The sequence below is a fragment of the Lytechinus variegatus genome, chromosome 15 (genome assembly GCF_018143015.1).
Source record: "Lytechinus variegatus isolate NC3 chromosome 15, Lvar_3.0, whole genome shotgun sequence".
In the NCBI taxonomy this organism is placed as follows: domain Eukaryota; kingdom Metazoa; phylum Echinodermata; class Echinoidea; order Temnopleuroida; family Toxopneustidae; genus Lytechinus; species Lytechinus variegatus.
The window spans coordinates 28,109,466-28,130,308 of record NC_054754.1 but is presented as its reverse complement, the minus strand read 5'-3'; the positions used below and the strand labels follow the sequence as shown (position 1 = coordinate 28,130,308).

At 38.6% G+C, this 20,843-nt stretch overlaps 1 protein-coding gene across 4 annotated transcripts in view; it reads left to right on the top strand.

Annotated features, from left to right (window-relative positions):
- Positions 1-2,870: 2,870 nt before the first annotated feature.
- LOC121428858 (gamma-aminobutyric acid type B receptor subunit 1-like) overlaps positions 2,871-20,843 on the top strand; it is an 80,596-nt gene continuing 62,623 nt past the window's right edge. For all 4 annotated transcript variants that reach the window (XM_041625727.1, XM_041625726.1, XM_041625725.1 and 1 more), the window contains exons 1-3: positions 2,871-3,003; positions 5,881-6,051; positions 8,661-8,828. In XM_041625727.1, the coding sequence (XP_041481661.1) occupies positions 2,881-3,003; positions 5,881-6,051; positions 8,661-8,828 (462 nt within the window). In that variant the 5' untranslated portion in view covers positions 2,871-2,880. The remainder of the gene's footprint in view (positions 3,004-5,880; positions 6,052-8,660; positions 8,829-20,843) is intronic.

Genomic DNA, 20,843 nt, shown 5'->3' with positions numbered 1-20,843 from the left:
ATCAGCGACCAAGACACTGCCCGGTCATTTTTCTATCAAGAAATAAATAAAAAATCATGCATGTGGTTGTCTCAGGTTGATGAACATGCAGTATTTCTGACGTCAGGAATGTGTACTTGAAAGAAAAAGATGATAGTTCTTGAAAAGGAAATGTAGGATTTTTTTTTTTGGGGGGGAATGATAAAATGAATGGATGATAGACCATTTCCACATATTAACAATGTGATCTTGATAGTATCTATTTTTCTTCCTATTCCACATATGAATGGATAAACGGGTTGCGGAACGGTTTTGAAAGTTTGGGGGGGGGGGGGGGGAACCATGAAAACAAAATACAATCAGATGGTAATTACATTTTTGTACAGGTTAATTTTAAAAAAGGGGGCAGAAGACCCACCACCTGGTTCCGCAGCCCCCGATATATATATATAGTTAAAGATGTAAAGAATTAACATTGTTGGAAAATGAAAAATCTGAGGAAATATTTTTGAGCAAATAGATAACAGAGTTTTCAAAAAGAGATCTGAGCAAAACAAATTGTTTTCAAAGTCAATGATTTAGTTAATTAGTGTGAAAATGTTAAGGAGATTGCAGCATTTTGATGTTTTGATTCCAGCATCAATTTTATTTATTCTTTTATATTAAAAGATGAATAATGTAAATTCAAAGCAGAGAAATGGTAAGATCAATGAGGACCACATGTTGACAATGTGATTTTTTCTTAGCATCAAATATTTTCCTTTAAATTCTTCTTCATCGTCATCGTCCATCCGTGATGGGTTTTGTATTCTTCCCAGGGGGAGCCAGTAGGCAGGTCATTTTTATGAGGCTTGAATAATAATCAAGAAGATGTCTTTTGGTGATCTTGTGGGACATAAATGTGACAGAGTTTTTCCTTTATCTTTTATAAAATCCAGAAGAAATGAGTCTGGTTGTGTACTCATTTGAATTCTTTGCCTCTTTTTTTGTGATAGGCAACATTGATGTGTTATAGTATTGGGTGTTGCTCAAGTGTCTCATTTTTTTTTTTACATTTCAGAAGCTTGATCCATATAATTCAAGACTTCTGTTCTCTTTTTCTTAATAGAGTTACGGTTTATGAATAAAACATCTCAAAGCATAAAAAAGAACCCTTTTCATCACTTCAGGAAATTTGTGAAGATGCTTTTATTTTCTCATGTTCAGACATTATTTTCCCCATAGAATGATATCTGGAAAACATTGGTAACTGCATACAGAATATTCCCTTACAATGATTGCATATTTTCATTCTATTGCTGTTCTACCATTTTTAGTGTTGATTTTATGATTTTATACTTAAAAATGAATGATTTTCACTAAATTGATAAATTCATACTTATAAAAACGTAGCAACCTATTGTAATGAAAATACATGCCTATCAATTTTCCTGTCAATTTCCAATACTGCTTCCTTTTCCATGAACTCAAATCATTTCTCTCTAATCATATTGCAGTGTAACAATGTCGAATTCATAATGTGTTGTATATAATGTGTTCTTTTGATTGTTTTACGTATACATGTAAGGTGCAGGGCCCTGGTTGACAACAGTGTCTACACCATTGAACAGGCTACCCTGGGTAAAGAAGACTAATAAAATAAAATAAAATAAAATAAAATAAATTTTTGAATGATGAATGGGAAAGATAATGAAAAATGAAAGAAAGGAGGATAGAGCATAAGAAGCAAAATGAAAAGCAAGAGAGAGAGAGAGAGAGACAGACAGATACCCCTTTCATAAACCCCATTAAAATGAATTAGGCGGCTAATAGCAGCATAATTTGGTCGTAAAATTGGAGGAGGACAAGAGTTATCCGCATTACTCTGATGCTGCTATTATCCGCATAATAGCAGCATCGGGACAAGATTTTTAGTTTATGAACGCATTTCCAAATTATGCGGATAATTGCCATGGTGCGGTCACAAGGTCACCCTTTTCCAACACAACCGCATCGGAGGGGGCGTGTCCAGTTGTCATGGCGATTATCCCCCTTTTCAGGACGGGCGCTCGTAAAAATAATGCGGCTTATTTTCGGAGTTTATGAACGCAATTTTTATTGAATTATCCGCATTACTCTTAGGCGGCTAATTGGAGGAGAGGTTTATGAAAAGGGTAAGAGAGGGATCTAGAAAGCAGGAGGGAAAGCATAATGGGAAGAGAGATGTATTAAGACTTATCTTTCAGTGATTATCCTCTCAATTTTCTTCCCAAATTCCTCCTTTTCACCATCCAGAATACTCCTCTAAATATTTTTTTTCCATTCAAATCAATAAGCAAGATGAAGGAGAAAAGTTGCATATGGTTTCTTTTACACAGAATTCTACTCATACTCTTAGACACCAATTTATGAAGAGTTTATTCAGTGGTTTCAACTTGCTAATATGCTCTCGCCAACTAAGATTCAAGGATTTCAGTAGCTTATCACTATAGTCGGTGAAAATCACTGGCTTTTTGTTCAATGACATGCTCCCTTGGTCTACATTTTTAAGCAACAGTGCGAATGAACGTTCCTCTGTTTTAATTTGCATTAACACACATGGTCTTATTACATTTCTAGCACATTAACCTGTGTCTGAATACATTCTGACAGGAAAATATAAAAAACATACATAAAAACTACTGCATGGGACCAATACTCAAATATTTGTTGCTCCAAAAGTGTACCTTGTAACATATCTTCTACAAATTTACCCTTATTTTTCAATATTTGTTGTTCTAAAAGTGTATCTAGAAACATCTTCAGCAAATTAAGCCTAATTTTAATCATTTTCATTCTCTCTATTTGTTTGAATTTTTATGGATTTATCTAGAACATTTTGTTTCATTACTTTCCTTTTTTTTCTTGCAGTGCAATCCTGGGATGGGAACCAATATTTTTTACAACCTCCTCTACACCCCACCCACAAAGATTATGATGTTGACTGGTTGTAGCAGTGTGTCAACCCCAGTGGCGGAGGCAGCAAGGATGTGGAATCTAGTAGTGGTAAGTTGACGATGAATTCTTGATGGTAGCCCCCCCCCTCCCTCCCTCACCCCCTTATGATAATACCATGCAAAAACACATTCCATGTCACAAATCACCCATTTGAGAAAAAAAAGATGTCATGAAAACAGTGATATTATAGATGGCCTGAAAGGGTATTTTCTCCCAAATACTTTGATACCATATTCACGTGGTACATGTATATGTTTATGCTTGGATAATCAATAGGCATTCTTTGCTGTGGAGTAAAATTTGATTTACGCCAAAGTGAATCATCAAAATTTACATCATAGCAACGATGTGAATTTGTTATGAATATAATTTATTTGTGTTGCGAAGAAATGACAAATAAACTAAAACTGAAATTGAAATCAATGGACAAGGTAAAAGAACAAGAAATAAATGAATGAATTCATCAATGAAATTCTAAGTAAGTGTCTAGGTTGATAGATTAGATCATTATTTGATTCATAAAGAATGAAGATGATAAGAGTAAATGAATTGGTTTATTAATAATTTAGTCAACAAATGACTGAATAGATGAGAAACCTGATTAATTTATGATAAATAGGTTCTCTGGAATTAGAGATAGCATCAATTTCAGGCATGGAATCATATAATCTCCATGGACCAGGATGGCCATTTCCATGGTGTCATAATGGTAGGACAGTAAAAGAGTGAAGGTAGTTGTTGAAATGGTAGATCATTTCATTTATTGCATCCGGTTTCAAGATAGCTGAATCATTGGTCCATCTGCAATATATCAACCTATTATGAAATATTGATAATATATTCTGAACCATAAGGGAGAAGTTTGAAATGCGTCACAACTTAAAAATTGCCCTTTCTTGCAGGAAATTGCCATTTTTAAATTTGAAATTGGTAAACAGCCTTCTCACTCTAACAACATCGAGATCCATTCTTGAGGTATTACCATTGGGCCACTTACAGAGATTAGCTACGTCAGAGAAATATGAAATCAAAATAAAACTTCTGGACAGTATACACGATTACAGATTTTGTTTATCAGACGAATTGAATTAAGGCTATAAGAAAAGCCGGAGCCCATGGCAATTATTAGTTTAAAAGCTTCTCAGCATGGTACCAGCCTTTAAGACAAATTCTGATTGTAAACTTGTAAACAGATTCCAGTTGTTCATATATTCATTGTGCCATATGAACAACAGAAAATATGTATTGAGAGCAATTCTTGAATAATACATTAAGAGGAATTTAAAAAATTGTATCTTGACAATTTCCAATATCTTTAGTATAAAATGTCATATTTCTTCCATTGAAATAGGGTGTCTTAATTAGACTGTATATGGTATAATCAACATTTTTTTTAAAGATTAGGGAGAATATAACATTTTAAGTGTCCCTAAGAAACAGAAAAATATCAAATCACATTCCAAAGCTATTTGGTAATAGTATCCAAAATGGATCCCTTCATCTTCTGTTATTTTACTGAAGCGAATTAACTGGAATACATGATTGGTAGGTAATGGGAATTTTTTACAATTGCGTAATTCCAGTCAAGTTTATTTTTGAAATAACAATTTGGCTTTCCTTTTACTAAGAAAAGGGCTCTGTTATCATGAATTGGCAGACAATGAATTCATAAACAATTTGGTTTGGAAAATCAGAATCCAATAAATGAAATAGATTAGTTCTAATTGTGTTACATTAGAGACACGTTACTTCTTAAACAGTCCCTGTTGTTTCTGTTGGTCAGCCCAGCCTGCGGAGAGCATAATTAGGTCTTGCTGCGTATTATGTTTCTCAATCATTACAGTTCATGAAGTATTCATATCAGATGACGCTGATATCAAGGGCAAATTTCTCAAGTTCAAACGGTTGTAGTGGTGTCCTTGACATATATTATTCTCATAGATCATTCATTTATTGCAACTTAAAACCTCCCTTTTGATTTGTCAAACACAGAGACGCATTTATTGGGATGTTGTGTTGTATATATTTTTTTCCTGCCATGAATGGCAATATGTTTTAATGGCATTGCAAATTTTGTCATTCTTTATTTTCATGGTTTCTGAATAAATGTATCATTAGGTTCAAAGCAATACTATACATTACATGTCATTATTTTATGACAATCACCAATGACAGATATTGTGGACATTCTTTAATTTAAGATGTCATCACTGACAAGTTGCTTTTCCATGAGTTCTTTGTCTTGCTTTGGTTAAAGATACTGTTACCAACAATGGTAAATTTTGGTGAAAGACTAATTTTCAGTAATTTAAAATGGTGACCCATTTGTTCTTTTCTACCTTATCTATATCCATCTATTGAAATCCTTGGATTTTATCGACTGAGGAGCAATGTTGCCATGGTAACTCAGTAACATTAGTACTTGAGTGTGATTAAAACATTAATTAATTAAATTGTAATCCTGTTCACTGATTTGCCCCCTCCATTTTTCCTTAGAATTTTTAGTTGACCCTTATCTTCAACAGTATAAAATTCTGCTTTTCGGAAGGCAGATCAGTAGCTTATAACTCTTGCCCATAATTCAACATTGATAAAACGTGTCATGAAATACGACCCTCGGAACATTCATTTGTTCACTTTACTTTATTTACTTATCCCATACGGCTTTACTGGTGGTGTGGTTCAGTGGATAAGTCACCAGAACCACTAGGTCCAGGATTCAAATCCCACCGCAGCACCCTCACACTTTGACAAGCTGTGTATCTATATTAAGTACATTTATCTCTGTCCACCCAGGTATAGCAAATGGGTACCATGACCGTTCGATCCTGGGTAGCTGTCCTGAAGGTGTGGTGATATACAGTGCTTAGAAACATTTAATCAGTTTTATAAATACTATTATATTCTCTCCTTGTCTCTTTCCAGCTTGCCTTTGGAGCCAGTTCACCCGCCTTGTCTAACAGGAAGCGGTTCCGCACCTTCTTCCGCACACACCCTTCTGCAACCCTCCACAACCCCACCAGAATCAAGCTTGCCAGGACATGGGGCTGGAAGCGCATCTCCGTCATCCAAGAGACCCAAGAAGTCTTCACCTCAGTAAGTCAGCTTTGAACTGTCTGGATTCTTTGATACATGTACCACTATATATTACTTGTGATTATTTTATGAATAGAAATATGCAAATTACCTGTCAAGTACATTTGTAATTCTATTTCGGGAGCAATTTGTTAAAAAGCTAAGAAAGTCAGTGCTATCATTTGAATATTATCTGTTCCAAAATAAGACAGTAAAGACAAACGATACAAAAATACCATTAGCAGTAAGGAATGAACTCATTGTGTTGGTGCAGGAACACCCTTAGCAACACGGCTTGCATGCGTGCCGAATCACCCTTAGAAGAGCTCATATGGATATTGCGCAAGGGCTTGTCGATCTGCACCAGTGTGGTGCGCAGAAGTGTGGTGTGAAGGGCATTCCAAGCCATGCAGCTTCGTGTGGACAATATAGGCATTCTCTGTGCTAGAGTCACACCGATGGCACCACCTCCACACTGACTCTTATCTCATTTAGTAATGACATACCATCAATCAGTTCGGGAACAGTTTCATGGTTGTAGCTGTGGGTATCATTAATGGGGCAGTCATACTTTCCCTACGGGGCGGCAATATGGCAAGTCAAAAACAGCCAAATTAACATTTTTGTACCAGCTGCATATAACGGTTTTAATAAGAATTAATAAAGCAGCTGTTTTTGACTCACTGTACAGCTGCCATAGAGCAAATGCGACTGAGGTATTAGCAATGACATGCCATCGATGAGTTTGGAGACAGTTTTATGGGTGCGGCTGTAGGTATTAGTAAGGTGCAATCACTCCCACCAAACCCTGATTCCAAATAGTAGCTGCTGTTTAGCCGTTATATAATCTTACAATAAAAAAAAATTGAAAATATAGTTGTAGGCCTGATAAATAGCAAAGCATACATGCTTGAAACGTCCAGAACAGTTCTTTTATCAGCTACTATAAGAAAGATAAACCAACAGTCCATTCCAAGACTAACCTGCATGGTGTAGCTGCATATCTCACCCTCCAGTCTTACCACCATGCAAACCTTCAAAGCTCACATTAATTTTTTTTACAACACTATCTACTATATGAACTTTACAGTATTTATGTAACAGTATGAACAACCATGCTTTATTTATTCAAGATCAAATATGGAAAAAAAATTGTGTTTATGATTTTTTACACTTGTGTAAACCTTTGCAATGTCCATGTAGTAAACAGCGTTGTGTAAAAACTTTAAACGATTTTACTATTCAAAAACATATTCAACATCGATCATTCAATCCTTTTTTCAGAAGTCAGGTAACTTGCATCAAGTTCAGAAAATGCCTTGTGGATTTGAATGTTGTTTCTAAATTTTAGAAACAAAAGTCTTTGGAATCCCACCATTCAAAATTGACCAATGGAAAACTGAGAATGTTGCACAAATACATCTTCTTTAAGCTTGGGTACCTGGGATTTCCCCCTGTAAAATCCTTGAGGATAAGATGCCATTGTTTTGATTCCCAGAAGGTATATTACCAGCGGGTAATGGGATTATGGTCTGTATGCAATTCATCAAACAACTTTCAATTATTTTCCTATTGTCTTCTCTTCTTACTCCTCAAACTGCTATTGCTGTATCAAATTTGTCCATGAATATTCTGAACCTTCAAACTAACTTTTCATTCCTTTAATCAGCCTACGGGGAGCATTTCATGAAAGAAACAATATATGTTTTTTTTCTACTATTGTTATAAGCTACCCAAATCCTTGCATCTGATTGGCTAAGGGCAATTTTGTCTGACTGTATGTATTATGAAATGCTTCCCAGGAGTATTTCGTTCATAGTGACTATGATCATTGCAAACGGGGGTAATATGCAATAGTCAAAGGGTTATTTTTAATTTCCCATTTGAAGGCAAAAATCAAGGCATTTTGTTGAGTTTTAAGTTTAAAAACATGAATTCATTCTTATGGAGGTAGGTATTTCTGGATCATTATCGGGTGTACTTTTTTTTCATTTTCTACACTTTGAATATCTTCACTTGGCAGTTCAATTCACTTCAATTAAATTTTTTTATTGTCCATTATGGTGCAAGGAAATATTTGATACAACATATAAATATAGTTAAACATGACGAATTCATTTTTTGAAATCTCACTTCTATTTGTTATTTACACTCATAATTAATTGCATTATTATAAAGCTAGATAAAAGTAAAATGAAATGTTTAAATGAAGGCAATCTATAAATTGAACTTATCAAGTAACATAATGCAATTATTGCATTGAATGATATAGGAACAATCCATATCAATTGTCTAATGTTATACATCAGGGGTAAAATATTTGACACATTGTTTTAACTCTCACATTGTTTGTAGGTGTAAAGAGTTTGTCCCCAATGGTATTTTTCATCATTTTGTTGAATAAATTACAATCTGAATTTCATTGAAGAAAAGTTATATTTGAACGAGCTATTTATTGCAGGGAACTCACATAAACAAGCCGTGCTTTCCAGTGGGTTTTCTTTTTTAATGTCTATATTTTTTTATATTTCTAAATTGTGTTGAAGTGGAAATGAAAGAGAATAAATACAATCAGTCGAGTCATTAAAAGATTTAAAAAAAAGATCTCAATTTGTTTTCTTTTGTCTCAGACCATAGAAGACTTGGAGCAACGTGTGAAGGCTGAAGGCATGGAGATCATCAGTAGGCAAAGCTTCCTCACTGTACCTGACAACGCGGTCCAGAACTTGAAGAGACAGGATGCTCGTATCATCGTTGGGGTATTCTATGTGGGCATGGCAAGGAGAGTCTTCTGTGAAGTAAGTCCCAGGATCAGAACCCTTTCTTTCTTATCATTATATCAAAAAAATCTCAAAGCATTTTGCCTTTGCAGTTGTGCAGAAACACTTAAATGGATTGCAGGAATACTTTGAAACAAAGGAAAATAATCATGGATAGAATCATAAGGCGGTGCTGCACCATCCCGAGTTTGCCCAATCTCAAGATTTTAGCCCGATCGGCCCTCTTCGCGATTAATCCCGAGATTCAAGAAACCCCGTCTCCACCATCGCAAGAAGAGCAATTCCTGCTCGAGCGAGGCATCGATGCATTGCCGTGTATAAATAATCCCGAGTGCGTCTGCACCTACGAACTAGCGCGATAATTCGTGAAATAGCGCGCTATTTTGCAAATAATCCCAAGTTGACTTGGGATTGCAATCTCGAGATTAATCCTACGAAATAACGCGATAATTGCGTCTGCATTGCAAATAATCTCGAAATTGTTCAGATCGGGATAATTTGCCAGATCAGAAATAGCACGCTAATTTGAAAACTCGGGATGGTGCAGACGGCCCTAAAGTTAAATTGGCATATACCTCTAGGAACGTTCTTGCACCAAGCAAACTCTCTGTCTTATTAGGCTCAGGGACAAAAGATAAAGTGATTTATTGAAAGAAAAATCTGTTGAGCCAGTGGAGTTTTGGTTTCACTTGTGTTCTCATGCATCCCCAGTGACTATGAACCTAGAACTTTTTTAAGGGTGAATTCCCAATGGAGTCCAAGTACTTGTTTTTGTCAATATAAATAGACTCTGTAAAGGGCTATTCCACAGATTTTAAGGGTGTTTCACCGAGATTCGAGACTAATAAGTGCACTTACATTCCCAGTTGATTTGTGCTGTATGACACATCACCACATTGATCAAAGCCCCATTTCACAAAGAAAATTAATGTAAATTTATCATGATTGAACTTCCAGTGTAACAGGGCTCAGTAAATCATCACACTTAAGAATTAAGTTTTAAATGTAACAGTAAATGTTCAGTAATGGCAGTTACAATAGTTCACGTCTTTATAAAATGGCCCCCATATACACCGGTAATGTGTCTTATGGCCCCCATATCATACACCAGTAACTGGGCGTTGTGGTGTGCGCCTGTAATCCAAGCTGTGGGGAAGTTACAAATTGATGCAGAGGTTCGAGCCCTGGTCACGTCTCTTGGATGGTGACGTTAAAGGTCGGTCCCAGACGTAAATAATCATATCTGATTGATACACGTCTGACAAAACTCAAATACACACACACGCCGGTAATGTGTCTTACCACATATTCATCAATTAGATAATGGCGAGATGCCGTTAAAGTGTATTACCTGGTGTTGCAGCAAACAATTTTTTCATACGCAGGTCTTTAAAATCAAGTTTGATTTGGTTTATAGTAACCTCACTCTAAGATGAAATCTCAGCTGAAAAGTTACCACAGTCAAGATCACTGGTTCATGTTTCGTTGCTTGAAAAACAGACTAATCCTGACAAAACAATATGATGCATGTTTATCAATTCCTCAGCAAGTACACATATTCCACCACAATAAGTTGGCACATCTTTATCAGCCATACTCTTTGTGTGTTTGTCATTTCATTGGACTCTGTTTGAACTCACTTTCAGGTCGTTACCACAACTGGATTTTATATTCAACGTGTTGTGAAACGCCACTCCCCCAAACTGCCATGACACAGAACTTGGCAATTGATCAGACGTACGATTGATTTCCCATAGTGGAACTATGCAATCAATTGTAAATATCAACCCATGATCAATGGCAAATCTTTGTGTCACTTGGCTCATGAGGGTGTCATTGTAAAACATCGATCTCCGTCCCTTTGGAGAGGGGCCTATTAATGTCCAAGCCAATGGTATCAGTTTTATTTGAAATACTTCCCAACTGACGCTGCACCAGAAAATACTAGGGGTTATCTGCTAATGGAGTCAAAATGTTTGATTTTTCCCTCTAAGTGCAACATTATTCCTCGGCACTGTGGGACTGTAGGCATCATTATAAACCTCATTTGTCGTCTTGTGAGAGATATGCCCGTATTGTTGGCAAGGTGTTGCGATTGATCAAAATGTTTGATTTTTCCCTCTAAGTGCAACATTATTCCTCGGCACTGTGGGACTGTAGGCATCATTATAAACCTCATTTGTCGTCTTGTGAGAGATATGCCTGTATTGTTGGCAAGGTGTTGCGATTGATCAAGTGAAACAGAAGTCGCCTGAAACAAAGGAAATGGTATCATTCAGACTCAACATGCACTTCTGCAACCTTGAACTGGAAAAATTCCTGGGTTGCATTTGGTGCAGTGTATCTGGTAAATTGCAACTTGGTTTAGGTGTACACCCTCCTTGTCTAATTTATATTTGATCCCATCCTACAATGTCTAGTCCTTCTCTGTCTACTAACAAGGTGACCGTCTGTCCCAAGTGCAGTTCAGCCCATTAACCATTGAAAATACAAATAAAAGGACTTTCAAATTTATCTTTAAAGAATTTTTCAGTTGGAATAGGTTGATGACCTTATACTTCCAAGGCAGAACCATGTCTACAAAATTGTTTACTAATTGTAACCTTGTATGAAAAGTCTTTTTATGATCTTGTGTTGAATCTCATATCAGACATAAAATCAACTAGTTAGGCCAGGTCCATGCAATATTTGTATATATTTCCTAGTTCTAAGAAATATAAACCTTCTATATTAATTCTTTGGGATTAATGGATTTGTTACCCTCAGCAGAAAAACATATAAATTATAAGCACTGGATTGTCATCTACATAAACCGAGTCTTCATTTCTACTTTTGTTACGGTGAATTGAATCTGTTTTTGATGTATTTTGTACCATGGTCATCCATAATGTCTCTGAACAGCGGCAAACATAGAAATATAAACCAGATTGACCATACTTACCAGTACCCCCCCCCACAAACAAAAAATGAAAAGTTGCATTTGTTTACTGAAAGTTGTCACAACTTTCAACGAATGTGTACTCGAAAACCTTTAATTTCACATTAAAAAATACGTAAAAGTGCCCTCAAAGTTTGGTCACTTCCCTCTTCTCCCCTCGCAAAAAATTCTGGGTATGGTCATGATAGAGAGTAACAGAAAACTGGCCTTTTCTTTTTGGCCACATTTTATTTGTTTACGTTCTTCTCCTTGTCCAACAAATCATGGATAGTTTGAAGAGCTTTAATGGATCGTAAACAGTGCATTTCTGTCAAATTATTTATCTCTGAATTAAATATATACTGTGGTAAGAAATACAAGCATATTTCATTTGTCCAAGGACATCCCCTTCATTCCATTGTCTTGATTCTCCTGCAATACGATCCCCTCCTCAATAATTCATGCTCGGGGCGAAATCTATATTCTGCAGAGTGCATGCTTCTTCAGGTCCGGCTCTTCCCCGTGCCCATATTTCCTTTGGATTGAAGAATTGAAAGTACACAGACTGGTGTAGGGGTCTTTCACACTAATCCCAGTTCAGGTAGATGCATGTAATGCCAAACTTTTATGGTCCCATTGCATACAACTTATGCCCTTTTTACACAGGATTTTCTTAACCCCGGACTATCGCTAACCCCGTACTATCCTTAACTCCGTACTATTTTTTTTCCTTTTCACACATGCCAAATTGTTATTGCTAACCCCGGATAAGGAATGCTTGCTTTTTACACACGAAACTCGCTAACCCCGGACTAGTGGTTTTTGTCGATCATTCGTAGTACAAGTGCTTCACTCGTACACTTTTTACACACGCTACAATTTCCTTAACCCCGTACTATAGGTGGGGCCAAATTGCCATTTAGCCCCACCTATAGTACGGGGTTAAGCTTAGCCCACTTTCGTTTTACACATGCGATCTTAACCCCGTACTATTGCTCTTAGCACCGCAATTGGTGGGATAACCCTGCTTTTTTGCAGGGCCAAATAATCCCGTACTATAGGTGGGGTTAGCCCACTTTGCAAAAACGCTGTGTAAAACGAAAGTGGGCTAAGCTTAACCCCGTACTATAGGTGGGGCTAAATTGCCATTTAGCCCCACCAATAGTACGGGGTTAAGGAAATTTTAGCCTGTCTAAAAAGGGTATTAGTAGTACGGTAACTTTGCCACCTATTGATATTATTAACTTCAAACAGATTCCTTGACTTTGGCTGTTGAGTATTTTTGCCATATACTCTATATTTCAAGTATTGGAAATAAATCCAGAGCGGCTTTGAATAGTAAACAGCCGGAATTTGGATTTACTGTTAAAAGGATAAACTTCTAAATCTAAAAAGATTTAAATACAAATCTTTTATCTTTATATTCAATTCCACAAGCTTTCAATCTACATCTAGTATTTGGCTGAGCACTGTTCCAAGCCGATCTTGATCTGTTTTAAATCTTTGGTATCTAGAGTGTAGTATTAAATTGTAAATTTCAAACTACGATGTTAAGAATAACAGTTCATTAGCTGAGTGGACCACATCTTTTGGTGTTGAAATGCATTGTGGAGTGTAAACATAAAATGGGATCTTTTCTCCATGTGTGAAATGGTCAGTTGCGTCTCTTCTCTATGTTGGTTGGTAGAGCTCCAGAGTCAAGATGCTTTTGACCCATTTGTTGCATACTTGAGATATGATTAGCATTTTAAAAGCAGAAAGTCACAAGTGGCATGAGATTAAAATAGAAATATGTGGGGTATCTGTTTGCAAGTCTTAATGAACATATGATAGCTTATCATATGACTTCACTCTAAATTAAATATAATTTATCAAATCAAATATCTGTATTCTCTATGTTGCATTAAAAAACTGAAAGGAGTAAGCGTGCTTTGCTTGACAAATACTCTACTACTTAAATTGTATTTTTAGAAAATCAGAAGGAAGTTTTTCCTCAGATGAAATCATAGGGGAAAATAATTCATATTTTGCAAAGAGATAACATGCTCCTTGCAAGAATTAAAAAAACAATGTTCTTCATTATTAGGAACAATTTCAATAAAACTTATCTTGGTAAGAGCATTTATCATTCTTTTAGAATATGTATGAATAGTGAATGGCAGCCATACAGAAGATATTTTTAAAAGAAGATATTAATTGATGATATAACAAAAGAGAAAGTGCTTGATATTGTTTTTCTACCCGATTGTTTCATATAAAGCCAATTTCAAGTGACCTTTAATTACCAGCTCCTCCCATCTACAGATTATTGCACTTTGGTGAAGGTGTTATGACCCCTATTATTTTCATTTTTTAAAGAAAGGTTAAATCTGCTTTTCTATGTCCACTGATAATGCCTGGATGACTTCTGGATAAACTCCTTTTTCAAAATCTAAAGAAGCTGAAATGTGTCCTGAGGGTGTTTTGGTTTTTTAGTCTGTTCATGCTTTTTATAAGGAGGAAGCAAAAATCTGTCAAATCAGCTTTATCCTTTAGTATTGATTTGAAACTTGAGAGGGCAGCAGACAGGATTTATTAGAGCCAGCAAGAAGACGTAGAGTTTTACCAACTAAATTTAGAACGACGTCCCGGATAATTGCATTATCATCTCTCTACATGAGCACTTCTTTTTGAGTGTTTATTCTTAGAAATTATATTATTTTGTTGTCTTCATGACTTAAAGCTACCTTCCCCCTTTTCTAAATTGATATTTTGTAACTTCTTCCATTCTCTTCCCTATCCCAGTACTCTTCCATGACATAGGTGTCAAATTTGATCAACAATAATCTCACAATACTTGATTGAATGGGGGGGGTAGCTTTTATTGGGGTTCACTCAAGCATGAGATCTGCAACTCCAATGACTGTGAAACTTCAAAGCAGTATGGAAAAATGATGTCAAAGAAACTGTTGTATCTTATCATTTATTTCATAAAATAGGAAGGATGAGTATGAGTGAATGCCTAGATAACCCACTCAACTTTGTTCTTCTTTGTGAACTATGGAAATAATAACACTATGAACAGTGATACAACATTCAAATCATTAAAGATACATCAAACATCCTAAATGTCAAAATTATGTCCATGTGTATGAAATCTCAAATATTGGAAACTTTGAGACTCTTCTTTTTTTCAAATGAATTATTCATCAATTGGCCTTCCAATCTGGTTCAGATGTCATCCACATTTTGTAGTCATGATGGATCTTTAGAGGACTGTCAAATATTTTCATTGATTTCTCCCTCCCTCAAGGGACACATTTCTCTTTTCATACACTTGTCCATCTATGAGGCACCATTATGTGAAGTAGCCTTGCCAAATGCAAAATAGAGGACCTTTTTTGCAATCTCTTCAGCTTATTGTATTCTCCATCCTTAGAAGGCATATTTAGACCGATCGAACCTCGAAAATACCAGATATTCTCTGATCGGCAAGCTTAGGTATCTTTTCTAAAGTCTTTGCCGGAATCCTGCTATATGTGTCTTTTCATTGTGGCTTTCCAGCAATCCCCATTGTTATGTCTTATCATGAAGTGTGAGAATTTGGCTAGGAGACGTCGTCGGGAGTCGCTTGCTTGATTCCAGCGTGCAATTTTGCGGTTCTGACTATTGATAAGGCAGCTCACCCTGATCTAGCCTGATAAGAAAATACCATTGTGTCTTTGGCAGTGTGAACTAAAATTACTTGTAATATTCATAAAAGAAAAAAAAACTGCTAAATAGTAGTCATTTGTCAAAATTACAAAAACTTTTGCAGGTATTCTTGCACTGTTGAAGGAAATTGCGAGAACTTTCTAGACCCACTGAGTAGATGGGCATGGGTGCTATTGGCTGTTGAGGTATTTATTTTGTATTGCATGCCTCTCCTGCTAATAAGACTGTGCTGAACATGCATGTGTTACCTTCAGAACTTAGGGTCAGGAAGAATGCTTTTTGTAAAGCCTAAACAAGTTTTTGTAGCTTAAAAGGTATTCTTGTGAGTGTCAGTCTGAATATGCCTGGAGAGAAATAGATTAAAAAAAAAATCCTTGCCTTTTATGTCTATCACATCTATACCCAGTAGGCACCAGTGACGGCTGGTCGATGGAATTCCTTGCCCTTCCTGTTCACCATGTCTCCACACAGCAAGGTTGTTGGTTTTTGTTCTGTAACACTTTCTGCCCTAACCATTCTGGGGAAACACTAAAGTAGCAGTTATGAAAAGACTCTTGAAAGTCATCTCTTAGAGTGGCTTGTAAGAGCTAAATGGAACTTTTTGCAATATGGTGGTTTATCAAGTGTTTTGGGAGACTGTAGTGTAAAGTCATATACCGACAGTAGTTATAAATGTGCTTGATTGTATTTTTCCTTTTTTTTGTTTGCGTTTGATGTGATGGTGAAGCATCACACTGAACATGTTTATTGAAGTTCATTGCATGGTCTGGAGACATTTTTAAAAGATTATTCACCCAGCATGAAATGGTTAAAAGCTGTTGGTTAAAGCAAAGTGAATATGTCTTCTTTTAATGGAAATTTTGGCTGTTTATGAGCACAGCAAATAATGTTTGGTCTACCTTTTAAAGAAAGGACCATGTCCGCTATGACAGACCTGCTATATCGCACATCCCCATTCTTGTCAACTGTTTAATTCACCCCATGTGACTATTCTCATGTGGTGTCGATTGCTTTTTGTCTGAGAACCCTTGAAAGAGAGGAGATGTTGAAAAGTCTGCCACAAATGCTGCTAATGCCAATTCTTTGAGTTTAAAATGGGATGCTTAGACAATTTATTCAGACTGTCTTCTTGTGGTTTTCATCTATTATATGTATCTTGAATAGAGATGGAATAGAGAAAAATAATATTTGGCAGGTAACATGAGCCCATTTTAAGCAGATTGGCTGCTGGCTAATACAAAGTCTTGATAAAAACTTAACATGAACTTACGCAAAATTGATTGGAGGTCATATTTTGCTTGGCTGCATCTCTTTGGTTTTCCGTGTATTTTCTGTTCTATCTTTGCACCTAAGAGCAGTGTATTCAACAAAAAGGGCAGCAATACAATAATACTAAAAATTATATGTAGCATTTTAATAATAGTTCTCTATTTAGTGGCAAACTATATATTACACTGTTTCTAGTAGTGCTGCAAGTCAGGCGGCATGTTCGGTTCGGCGGGGTTTGGCAATTTTTTTCCGAACTTTGGTTTGGTTCAGGGTTCGGCAATAAATGCCAAATTAAATTTATTATATAAAAAAAAGTTCGCCGACCCACAAATATATAATTTACTTCAATAACTCCATACATCTACTTGATTTGCTAGTTCAGCCCTCTGGACTGCCATACCCGAAAAGAACTCCCAAGAATTTAAAAAGCGCGAGCGCGCCCTCTCCCGTTCAGGCTTACTACCCATGATCACCGCGCAATTAGCGTCCATCTTCCTCTTTTGCTTTCGGCAAGCCACCTGTCAAGACGTGCTCAGATAAGTCTCCTAAAACTCAAATCTTTTTTGAGCTTTGGTATATTATTTTTGCTTATCTGTTGTGCTTTCTCCCTTTTAAAATTCAATCTTTCCGTTTGTGTGTAAGATTGTGTTCAGAATTTACACCTGGCGCGACTTTTTAGCGTGTTTTTGGTGACACTTAAATTGTTTTTCTAACGTTTTGGTTCTCGTCGCGCCGCATCGCTAGCGCGTTCGCGAGGCACCGGGCTTGGCCTGCCTACGTGGCAGCAAGCCTTCACCACCTGCCATGGTTATTGTTCTTCACGTTCAAGGTGTGGTGGTTTTTGGTGCCGTTTTTTATTTAAATTCTAGACAGCCTTTACACTTTGTTGTCGAGGGTGTTATTGTTTTTTCTTTTGCAGGTTGGGATCTCCAACTCTGTTCCTTCCTTGCTTTCCGGAATTGATTTATTAAGATTTTCGATTGATTATTGATTGATTAATTCTTCAATTCTCTTTCCTTTCTGTTCTGAATAAATTTCTTGATTGATATTTTATTCACAGGCGGATCTTAAAGCTCAATTCCTTTTTCCTTCTGTTCTGAATAAATTTCTTGATTGATATTTTATTCACAGGCGGATCTTAAAGCTCAATTCCTTTTCCTTCTGTTCTGAATAAATTTCTTGATTGATATTTTATTCACAGGCGGATCTTAAAGCTCAATTCCTTTTCCTTTCTGTTCTGAATAAAATTCTTGATTAATATTTTATTCACAGACGCTTCGGGGATTGTTTAATTCGGCTTACGCAATTATACCTTGATTGATTGGTTATTCAATCCCCCCCAAAAAAAAAAAAAAAAAATTTTTTTTGTTCTTTACAGGTGGGGTCTCCTTCCTGTTAGAATTTTTTTTGACCTTTCCCGGAATTGTTTTCTTCGTTCAATTCCCTCTCCCCTCCTAGTCTTATATTTTTTTACTTCGACAGGCGGGCTCTACGATTTCTTTTTGAGGATTTACTGTGTCGTTCTTCCTCTTGGAATCGTTACTAGAGACGTTCCTCCTTCCTCCTGTTCTGAATTTCTTTACCTTTCCACAGGAGGTTACGTTTTTCCTCTTGGAAATTATCGTAAAATTTCTCTTATCTGGAATTGTTTGTCTCTCAATCCCTTTTCTTCCTGCTCTGAAATTCTTGTTTTTGTGTTTCTTCGCAGGTGGAAACTTCGTTCTCTTCTGAACTTGCATTCATTTTTGAATTCTTGCTTCGAATTTTTCCTTCGGGCACAAAAAAAAAAAAAAAAAAAGAGAATATAGTAGGGGAACCTTGTAGGAGTTTCTTTTTTCAAAGTCTCCGACCTCCTTTCTATTTTCTTACAGGCAGATACCTAAACTATTCTTAGGTTCTTCTTCCTCCCTACCCCTCCCCTCTTGATTTGTTCTGTTTGCTCAAACAAATTTCTTATAGGAGGAGGGAAAGACCACTCCGGTCTCCACTTTTAATCTAAGCGAGATCTTTGTAATAATAAAAAAAAAAAAAAAAAAAAAAATTCTTGTTTTTCTTTTTTCAGGGTAGAGAGAGGTACCGATGAATGGGACTAACACAGCCCCAGAGGACCTGGTGCCCTCCACGGGGACCGTCCCGATTGCAAGTTTACAGAAGTCGGCCGCTTCCACCGGCGGCGGTGAGTATGAGGGTGCGTCGATCAGCATTCCGAATTTGCGGTCGGATGCTAAGAGTAGGAAGGCCGAGACTGTGGTGCCACGGTCTCGGACAAAGAAAAAAGTGGTAGCCAAGGCTTCCAAGCCTAAACTAGGTTCTGCCGCCGCAGCACCCAAAGGGCTATGCGACCCACCGGCTACCGGGTCACCAGAAGTCCGGAGGGAGAGTGCGGTTCTCTCCCCCCGGCACAGGTCAGGCTCTCTGTCGTATAAGTCGTCCTCCGTTGACAGCATCGGCAGAGATCGCCCAGCCCCTGACCGCGAGAGGCGTCACACATCAGACTGTGACCACAATCTGACCCCGTCAGATTCGGGTGAAGTTTCGTTGTTGGCGGCCGCCCTGCCAGGGGCGGCAAATCGTAAGAGATCACCCGTGCCTCTTGTGCCTTCTTCTGCTCCGGCCACGCCGGCGGAGCCCGCAAAATAAGAAGAAGAAGAGGTCGAAGGAGAGGTCGGCCAGCCCTGCTGCCATGGGCGTTCCTCCTTCAGACCCTTGTATCGGTGGTCAGATGTTACAGTCATACATGCTATGCTGCTATATTCTGCTACCGCGAGAGGCGTCACACATCAGACTGTGACCACAATCTGACCCCGTCAGATTCGGGTGAAGTTTCGTTGTCGGCGGCCGCCCTGCCAGGGGCGGCAAATCGTAAGAAATCACCCGTGCCTCTCATGCCTTCTTCTGCCCCGGCCACGCCGGCGGAGCCCGCAGAAAGAGAAGAAGAAGAAGAGGTCGAAGGAGAGGTTGGCCAGCCCTGCTGCCATGGGCGTTCCTCCTTCAGACCCTTGTGTCGGTGGTCAGATGTTACAGCTATTCATGCTGCTACATTCTGCTACCGCGAGAGGCGTCACACATCAGACTGTGACCACAATCTGACCCCGTCAGATTCGGGTGAAGTATCGTTGTTGACGGCCGCCCTGCCAGGGGCGGCAAATCGTAAGAAATCACCCGTGCCTCTTGTGCCTTCTTCTGCCCCGGCCACGCCGGCGGAGCCCGCGAAGAAGAAGAGGTCGAAGGAGAGGTCGGCCAGCCCTGTTGCCATGGGCGTTCCTCCTTCAGACCCTTGTGTCGGTGGTCAGATGTCACAGCTATTCATGCTGCTACATTCTGCTTTCGAGCAGTGCGGGTTCACCCCACCCTCGACGTCTACTCACCCCGCTGATGCCCCTGAGCATCAAGCGAGACAAGTGGGCAATAACCACCAGACACCCGGGAAATCCTCGAGCGATTCTGTTAAATCGCCAGCCAGTGCACCGGCTAACCGGGTACCTCAAGATCGCGTGTGCTTTCCAGCATTTTCGTCGATCTCAGAGCACGTGTCCCAGCCGACACGCGGGGCCACCCCGGCGCTTACTGGACTCCCTTGCCTTCATGAGAGCCAGCCGAGAGGCCGTACGGCTCCCGCGGCTCTCGGAGCTCCTCCAGGGGAGGAAACTTGTCATGGGGACAACCTCCCGGTTCAGTCCATGGAGCGAGACTCCCTTTACGAGGAGTCTCTCGAAGGCGGCCAGTGCGAGGACAACCCCTATCCCGCGGTCGACTCTTCAGTAAGCGCTCAGGCGCTGCTTGACAAGTATCTACCTCACATCTACCCTCCGAGCGGGGGTATTGATGAAGCAGGGGAGTCCTTATTTTTTCGCCCCGCCTCTTCAGGCGCTCCGAGCTCAATCGGCCGAATTGGGGGTCTCGGAGAGTGACGGGGTCGCCCTAGACGAGGCGGCTCCTACGACGAGGAAGCCGCCAGCTCCGAGGGTGCAAACCCACCCCCGCTCTGCTGCTGCCCGGAAGCGCCAGGCTCCGGCACCGCCGTCTCGAAACTTTCAAGCCTCTCGAGGCTAGCGAGAAGGCAGAGGCAGGGGAAGGGGGGGGGGGCGATTATTATGCAGGTACTCCCGAATTCGCCCTCTACGTCAAGCTCACATACGGCGACGACTCCTTCA